Raw genomic sequence first — 9342 nt, 5'->3', positions numbered from 1 at the left:
CGTAGATGTTAGGGGCAGTGGCTCAGCGGTTAGAGCCCTGGGCTATTGACAACAGGGTTGTGGGTTTGATTCCCGGGCTCGGCAAGCTGCCACTGTTGGGCCCTTGAGCAAGGCCTTTAACCCTCTCTGCTCCCCGGGCGCTGGAGTTGGCTGCCCACCGCTCTAGGTGTATGTGTACTCACTGCCCCTAGTTAATTTCGCTGTACATAGTACAGTGACAAATACGTGCACCTTTACCTTTATACAACTGAGAACTCATTGTGCTATTGTATCAGTAGTTATCAATGAAGATAGATGCCTCCATAGATGCCCAAGCCAAAACACCCTCACCACCATGTTTCACAGAAAAAGGGCTTTGCTCTTGCCATCACTCTGATGCAGCCTGATCTTTGACCACAAGACCCTTTTTTTCCAGAATTCTGCAAAAACTGTAATCTGTAATTCTGTTTTTGTGGGTAACTAGTGCTTTGCATCATGCAGTGTACCCTTTGTATTTCTGCTAGTGGAGTTTTCAAAGTTTAGTACTCTCTGACAAATATACACTCAACTCCTGAAGGCTGTTTCTGATCTGTCGGACAGACAATTTTGGATTTGTCTTTGCCGTAGTGAGGATTCATCTGCTATTGTCAGTGGAGGTCTTCTGTGGCCTACCAGTTCCTTTGTGATTAATGAACTCATCAGTGTGTGCTTTCTTCTTAATGACATTCCAGACAGTGGCTTCAGTAATGGCAAGGTTTGACCAATGTCTCTAATGGTTTTAGTCTTGTTTTTCAGCCTTATAACAGCTTTTCTGACTTCATTGGCACAGCTTTTGTCCTCGTGTTGAATAATGGCAACGACAAAGGTGTTTTAAAGCTTAGATGCAGGCCTAAGTATCATATGCCTGCGCTAAGGAAGCAATGTAACACATGTATGCATATACAAAACCAGCATTTTGCTTGCACTAAGTGTTTTTGCTCTCTCATACCAAAATGACTCAGATTAAGAGCTGAAATCCAAAGGCTTGCATGGAGAATAGCAAGAAAAGGTTCAGTTAACAGTACAGAGACTTTACTATGTTGATTGCTTCTCCCTATCCAGGATGTCCACACTGCCCAGGGGTCTTTTGTTAAAAGGATGTGGAATGGTCAAAGACTCATCCTGTGAGTCCATCAGAGCAGCTGCCACAGCTGCTTCCTCCCGCCTTCTGTTTCACGAAGACAGAAAAGGTTGAAGGGGAATAACAGATATGGAAGGAAGGTTTAGAAGGAAATGGTTAAGGAAATGAGATACTGATAAAAAAAATAATAAAAAAAACATGGAATGTAAGTGCAAATTTCCCTGCCCCACTCCTCTCGAAATACAAGTCCCAGACCTCTCTTCATTTACCCTGGTCCTATCTCAATTCAGTATACTCGACACCTCACTGAAGTCCTTCGCACACCTTTGTATCCACTAAGACCAGGTCAGACATGTCATTTTCTTGAACTAGTGACAACTTGGGAATGTTGGGAAATGTAAAACACCTTCATTGAAAAGTCCTGGTCACAGCAGTTGGACGTGGCACAGACACTGGCCAGAAAGAGTGTCCAAAAAATGTGGAATATTAAAATACAAATGCCAACCTTATGAAGTACATCTGCAGAACGTCCAAGTAGCAAAATCAAGACACACTCAACACAGTGATAATCAACACTTTGCAAGGCATGTCCATGTCCATGTACTTCCTCCTGTTTTGTCACCTTTTTGCATTCTAATAGCAGCATAATCTGCAAATTCTGACAGATACATGCAATTGGACAGATATTAGTTATATCAATATTCAATATTCAAGACTTTTGCATCATTACACTGTAACTCTTTCATCACAACTGTGTTTTAATTCCTGTTAATAAATGTTGTTTATAAATCACATAATTCACCTTTCATCAATGTCATGGTGGCTATAATATCACATATTTAACACTTATCACTAACTCATAATAAGATCCAGCCAAAAATGCAAAACGGTAAATTGTTTGGATATTTTATGCAGATTTGTCAAAAATATTTTAAATCATATTGTGCTGATATTTGATGTGCTATTTATCTATTCACAATACATATGTATTATATATTTATGTATATATTTTTTAGTATTTACAGTTACAAACATGTTGCAATGGTATTGAACTATATTGGATTACTTCAATTTACCACATTTTATAAGTGAGGTTACAGTGTTATAGCTATTGTATATGTTCACAAATAGAAAGCTACTGGAAACAAGACTCATTTGTATCAGATGAATCAGTTGTATCATGACGTTTGCTTGTGTATAGAAATGTGACTGAAAAACATTTGCTGGCTTGCAAAATAGGCACAGCATTTTAATAGGAATACTATACTAATGCTCTCAGTTCTCTGTGGCATGTATTCCATAAAATGTGGAAACAACAAATTCTAAGCCTATCATCTATGTGCCTTAGCAGAAATCAAGATTCATCAGAACAAGCTTTGGTTTTCCATTCTTCAAGGGTCCAGTTTTGGTGAGTTTGGGCCCACTGCACTGCAGGCCTCAGGAACCTGACATGGTTTTCTGCTATAGTTGTCTGTTCGCCGTGAGGTTATGTTATATATTGTGCTTTTTTAAACATTTCTTTCTTTATCGCAGCACCATTTGATGTGGTTGTTATATTTACTGATGTACATGAAAATCACAGGGAAGCAGCAGTTATATATATATAAAAAAATACTCAAACCGCCTGTTTGGCACCAACAGTTCCACCTCTGTTCTAATAGCTGTTGTAAATGTTTGCATGAGCAGGTGTCCATAGACTTTAGATGTATAATGTATATTTTCAGTAATCATAACCAGATTGATTGCTATTAAAGTGCATATAGTGATAGAATGCGTCCAATAAAGGCATAGGGGACCTGGATGTAGTGGATTATTATTTGAAACCATGGTCCATCTGTCAGCTTTACATCATTACTAGTTTATTACTACAGGACTGCTGGTGACCACATATTATTTAGGTGATGGCTCCTTCTCAATACAGCAGTCTGACATACTGACATGGTAGGAGCATGGATGTGTGAATTAAGGTGGTATAGGTGTATAAGGCACAGCAGCGTTATACTTCAGTGCCACAACAGTGCCACAAACAACCTGCACAGGCAAGTGTGAACTGAGTATATGAAAAAAAAAATCATATTTTGCTAATAAAGTAATTTAAGCGACAAAAAGGCCATTAGAGAGCTGAAAGAGTCGGCTCTTTTAGTGAGCCGACTCTTTCATTGGTTAAAATCGCGCGCGTGATTAATTGCCCATGTTCACGCGGCTGTCATACTTATATGCTCGATAAAACAAATATCCAAAAATATTTACTGATCATTACTGAGAAATTTTTATCTCGATAAAGAGTCGCTATTTTTTTTTTATAACTTTTTTTTATTAAATATGAATCACTTATTAGCAAGTTCAACGATAGCATCAGCTAATAGTGTTGTTGCTACGCTGGCATATAAAGCTGATTCTAACAGGTAAAGCTAGTTAGTGTGCACTTGCTATCCTCTATCAAGCTAACCTTGTGCAAAATCAGCAGATAACTGGGATCCAAATAAAATAATAAAGTGATCAAAAAAAAACAAAAAAAAAAACAACTACCACTAGCTACATAAAACACACTGGGGGGGGGGGCATGCTAGCATGCTAGGCTAGCTAAGACAGTCGAAGGTGATCAGCTCGACTGATCGCTACATGATAGCTACAGCGGCTGGCTAACGTATTTGGTCCTAAATGGTCCTTCTGTAAGACGTGACAGGGCCTAGGATGTGTCACGACCCCGGAATTCTCATCCCTAGAGAGCAGAACTATGATACCGGCTGTTTGTGTCTGGTCGGATACTCTGCGGTGAGCACTTGTGATCATGTGATTCGCTCAGCGCAGTGCTTTTGGTTTATAGGAGTAGAGGAGCTCGTATTGTCACATTAGGTATCAGACAGGTACAGACAGCACTATGTTGTTAGTTTTATCTGACGAGCATAAGGAACATTTGGGGTTCTTACCCGAGGTGGACCCAGCGGGTAAGTGGACAGGCAGTGCTGGCTACTTGTGGAAATGTCGATCTGCTAGAAAACATTTCGCAACATTTCCATAACCGCCAGTGTTGTGTTACAGTTGTCGGGGAATTTGGTCGGATTGCCGTGGAGTTTCTGAAGAAGGGTTCAAACCCTAAAATCTACGAAGGAGCAGCAAGTAAGTGCGAGTTGTATTTGAAGTGTTGAACACACGGACCTTTCTCACTCACTAAATGAATCATTTGCTCCAATTTGATTCAAAGATTCGAAGCCCCGATTTTCGCGTGTGACCTAACGTCACGTGGTCATCAGGAATGATTAAATATTAAAATAACTAAATCGGGGCAAAGTGACAGCTCGGTTGAAAGCTAAATATGCTCTCTAATGTGAAAAAAATTATAATTGACTAATAAATGTGTATTTTTGTACTAATTAAACATAAACTACAATATTTATAATATTTCCAAATCAGGCCTTGAGATATGTCACCAGTTTAGTGATTAGGCACTGTCAGCTGAATCACACTTATAATTATAAAGTTATCTGACTCTTCAGAGCTTGTAGTAACACATCTCCAATGTGGGCTCCTCTAATTGTCTGAAAAATTGTCTAAATTAAAAAACAAAAAAAAATCAATGAATGGTCACGAGGCAGAGCAAGGTTATAAGAAGATGTGAGTTGTTGAGAAATGACAGTTTAGGATGCTTTTGGAGGTCAAGGTGAGAACTGAAAAAGCCTAATTACACGCATAGGCCACACTAAGAAATTAGCTGTATTTATAATTATGAAAAAGTAACTGTGTTATGATTTGCTGAAAATATTGTGGTTTATGTTTGAGGAGCTGCAGTGGCTGTGTTTACTAATGTTTTGTCATTTGGCAAGGTTGCTCAAAAGTTTCCATGAGATATATCCTACGCTCACCGGTGCCAGATAGACTGGCTAATATTTAGACTCCTGCGATTTTCAGCACAATCGTCTGTAGAATTTACTCAGAATGGCGTAAAAAAAAAACACACCAGATAGTGGCAGTAATGTGGACTTGTATGTCTTGATGATAGGTCAGTTAAGAATGGCCAGACTGGTTTAAGACGATAGAAGGCTACAGAAACCTGCCTTTTGTCAACAGTCCAGGGTAATGTGTGAGGTGATGTAATGCCGTGGGGAATGTTTTCTTGACACCCTTCGGGCCTGTTAATAGCAATCAATGATTTCTTGAATGCCACAGCCTGTTTGTGTATTGTTTGTGATCATGCTCATCCCTTCATGGCCACCATTTACCCATACTCTAACAGGTACCTCCGACAAGCTAAAGATGAAACCCAAGGAAAGAAGCAAGCTTCCCGATTTAGGCTGTTGGCCCCTCCTCTGCAATTTACACTTTTAGCTGACCTGAAACCATACCTGAATCAGCACCTCAATCAACTAATGAGCACCAAGCCAAAGACAAGAGTACTAGCAGGATAAGTTAGTTAAAGGTATAATCAAAAACAGCCTACCTTACGAGCTTAAGATAAACCCAAGTAAAGAAGCAAGCACACAAACAAAATGCAAAATTTACTTTCATGTAAAAAGAGGACTTTGGACCACTGAGCAACAGTCCAGTTATTTTTCTCCTTAGGTCAGGTTAGACACTTCTGATGTCATCTCTGGTTCAGGAGTGGCTTGATATTAGGAATGCAGCAGTTGTAGCCTCTTTCCTGAAGATGTCTGTGCAAGGTGGCTTTGGTACACTGACACCTGCCTCAAGTCAGCTTTCCCTATTGTTGTGCTTGTGTGTGCTGCACTACACCGATACTAGAGAAACACTTTCTTTATACTGTTGAATAGAAATTTACTCCAATTCAAAATTAAATATTGTAATAATTTCTGATTTTCAAGGGCAAAAGTAAAACCAAAAAGGCTTGAAAATGCACTTTATATAAGTTTATCTTTTAAAATGAATTAATGAACATGTGAACAAGTGTCTACAAAATGTAAAATGTTTTGATGCAGTAGTATACTAGCTAAAAAGACAGGTCAAAGACCTCTTTTACCCTCACATTTGTAAAAAAAACTGATTTATGTTCTAGGAAAGCTAAATGTACCATCAGAGACTGTTCAGCATGGAGTTGAGGGTTTGATGTATCTTCTTACCGAAAGTTCAAAGCTTATGGTGAGTGTCTGACTCCTGTCTGATTTCTCAGTGGTGTTTTTTGGGGATGCAACCTCTATATGAAAGTAGTAGTAACAGTCCTCTAGAAATGTTTTTTTTAAATGTTTAAGTCAGGTTCTTAATGTTTAAAATGTTTGTCCCTGCAGATCTCTGAAATAGATTTTCAAGACTCTGTATTGGTATTGGGTTTTTCTGAGGAGCTCAATAAACTCCTGCTACAGCTGTATTTGGAAAACCGAAAAGAAATACGGCAGATTTTGAGTGAGCTTGCACCCTCGCTGCCTCACTATCACAACCTCGAGTGGCGGTTTGACGTACAGGTATGCTTTGTATTATTCTCTACAAATAATTTATTGAAAATGTGATGATTCACATGAATCATTTTGGACAAGAATTCCAGGAACATGTGTCGCAACCCAAACACAAACACAAAAGTTTCAAAAATCACTGCATTAAGTTCGTGGTGTGGCCATATTTTTTATGGTTTGTTATTGGAATCAGGACTGGATGGGACACATTTGCTTCTAATATAAAACATATTTTTCTTTTTGTGTGTGTGTTTTTTGTTTGTTTTTTCTTTTTCTAGCTGGTTAGCAGGGCTCTTAGACAGCATGTGAAACCTGCAATTAGCTTGAAGCTGCACCTGGAGAGTGGAGGAATTCAGACTGCCCGTGTCCTGCAGACAGACCCGGCCACATTGCTGCATCTCATCCAGGAGCTAGAGCGTGCACTTGCTGAAGTCAAAAGCAACCACTGTCGCAGAATCCTCCGCAACATAAAATAGTGCTGTGCGGCGGCACTAGAGAAAGTGTCCACTAGATGGTGTGGAATGTCACTTAAGGAAATGTTTCCTAGTCAAAGTTCTGAACCATCTCTGCACTGCCTTTCTTGTTCCAGGTTACCAAAAACATGATGGTTCTAAGGTGATTTTAAATGGTAGAGAGAGGTGGTATGCTTGCTCCACCGTTCAGCAATGACCTTTGTGCTCAGAGGTTGTGGGGAAAGTTCTGAATAGTTACCGGGTGGCTACATTTATTTTTTTTTTTTAAATTGCAATGCACTTCAGAAGGTGCATCAGAAATGGAAGTTGTTTACTTTGCTGGGATCCAGCTACTAATAACACATCCTTACAGAAGCTTTTTTTTAGTAGAATGAGGTCTAGTAGAATTTAGCACTTATTTAACCTAATTAATATAATTTGCTTTAAGACATGAGTTATGTTGACTTTCTTCATGTAATTATTATGTGCAGCTAAATGTGCTGGTATAACATTCTTATTGTTTTCTCTTTAAATCATTTTTGGAAAATTCTTACATGTTTTGGGATCAGTCCTTAAGTGGGCCTGTGGTTTTCATGTAAACACCTCTGAAATGGAGAAAGTACCTTTTCACATGTACTGTATTTAATGCCTACTTCATAAACAACAATGTGCTGTATGTTCATTGGTTGCATTAAAATGAATGAGTCTTTATATATGTTAGGTGTCAAACCCACACAGGTATACCTCTGACTTATTTTTTTTTCCCGGTGTCTTAAATTTGACAGCAGTGCCGCAGTTGTTGGTATTGAAGCCTGCCCCAACTTTTTGTAGACCGAGAGCAATGTGTTAATAGTGATGTTATTAAATGATTGTATAGCGACTATATAGACTTTATATTTGTGTAAAGCAGAAAAACATTTCAACTGCCCATAATTCATGTAGCCTATTTTGGCACAATAAGATTTTATATATAATAAGACTTTATTAGGGAACTTTTGACCTTAGTAACTGACTGGATGTCTGATTTTGCGGTACTTTAACATTCCTATATTGTTCTTTTAACCTCAGGGTCAGAAATGTGAACTATTTGGGGTCTTTTGGGGTTACAGACACACACAGTGACAGCACACCGAGCACACTACAGGAGGGAGGGAGAGAGTCTCTTGACTCTCTTTGGGAGACGAGAGAGGGAGAGATCTTTGGGCTTTACATGGTCAGACAGACTACATGCTGGAATGTTAATAATATTAATCAATATTAATAAACATTTGATTCGTTTTACACATCATTTGGTAAAAAACTGATTTAAGCAACAATAAAATCTAAGAAGCCAATTTGAGAGCTAAAAGAGTCGGCTCGTTTTAGTGAGCCGAGCCAAAAGCGGTATATACTGACTATATCAAACATCCATATAAGTAATAAACATTTGATATGATGTATGTTTTTACATTAGTGATACGTTTTACACATCATTTGGTAATAAACTGATTTAAGCAACAAAAAAAATCTAAGAAGCCGATTTGAGAGCTAAAAGAGTCGGCTCGTTTTAGTGAGCCGAGCCAAAAGCGGTATATACTGACTATATCAAACATCCATATAAGTAATAAACATTTGATATGATGTATGTTTTTACATTAGTGATACGTTTTACACATCATTTGGTAATAAACTGATTTAAGCAACAAAAAAAAATCTAAGAAGCCGATTGAGAGCTAAAAGAGTCGGCTCTTTTTAGTGAGCCGAGGCAAAAGAACCGGCTCTCTCTCAAAAAAAAGCCGAATTTCCCATCACTATTTGCTGCTGCACGGCAGGGGCGACATTGTTGCCAGCTTGGCGACTTTTCAGACTCCTCTATTGACTTTTTTTTGTTAAAAAAGCGACTAGCGAGTTTTTCTTGTGTTGTTGGAGAGTTTTGGAGACGGAGCAGGTGCTGCCGTGAGCCCCGTCCCACAACCCTCACAGCGCTCAGTCTCTCAGTCCGAGCAGACCCACACCGCTCCACGGACACACTCTCAGTGAACTGCGCATGCCCAGAGCCGCCGCTGACCCCGCCCCCTATTTACAGAGCGTCTTCAGAGAGACACGAAATAAATAAATAAATTCATTAATAAATAAAAGAAAAGAAACGAAGTATCTCTGCCAAACTGTCTGTTTTAGGGTCACTTTGTGGGCCTGAAGCCCGGATAAAGGAGGAGGGTTGAGAGTAGAGTAGCAGCTCCTCCCCACAGAACAGTCTTCTGATTAAATTTGATATGCTAACATTTAACAACACAGAGCTACATTGATTTATATCATTCATGTAAAAATGATTTATGTAATGTGGGTCTAGACAAAGCATTAAAGTCATAAAGTTATTTTGGGAGGTCACGGCCTATTTTAAAAGCAAAAA

General features: G+C 38.9%; 1 protein-coding gene across 1 annotated transcript; it reads left to right on the top strand.

Moving 5' to 3' along the window:
- Nucleotides 1–3876: 3876 nt before the first annotated feature.
- Nucleotides 3877–7664, top strand: commd2 (COMM domain containing 2). Its single transcript, XM_072660199.1, has 5 exons — nt 3877–4047; nt 4142–4219; nt 6111–6193; nt 6340–6513; nt 6780–7664. Exons 1-5 carry the CDS (start codon nt 3981–3983, stop codon nt 6975–6977), a joined length of 600 nt encoding a protein of 199 aa, XP_072516300.1. The 5' UTR covers nt 3877–3980; the 3' UTR covers nt 6978–7664.
- The last annotated feature ends 1678 nt before the right edge of the window (nt 7665–9342 follow it).

Source organism: Salminus brasiliensis, chromosome 17 (assembly GCF_030463535.1).
Source record: "Salminus brasiliensis chromosome 17, fSalBra1.hap2, whole genome shotgun sequence".
Classification (NCBI taxonomy): domain Eukaryota; kingdom Metazoa; phylum Chordata; class Actinopteri; order Characiformes; family Bryconidae; genus Salminus; species Salminus brasiliensis.
Note: the sequence above shows the minus strand (reverse complement) of the source record. Positions and strands in the feature narration are given on the sequence as shown.

Excerpts from the sequence above, each read along its gene's own strand:
- commd2 (XM_072660199.1), top strand. The coding sequence starts at position 3,981 with ATGTTGTTAGTTTTATCTGACGAGCATAAGGAACATTTGGGGTTCTTA. Across the intron at positions 4,048-4,141 it reads ACCCGAGGTGGACCCAGCGG|TTGTCGGGGAATTTGGTCGG; the intron begins GTAAGTGGACAG and ends GTTGTGTTACAG. Across the intron at positions 6,194-6,339 it reads CCGAAAGTTCAAAGCTTATG|ATCTCTGAAATAGATTTTCA; the intron begins GTGAGTGTCTGA and ends TTGTCCCTGCAG.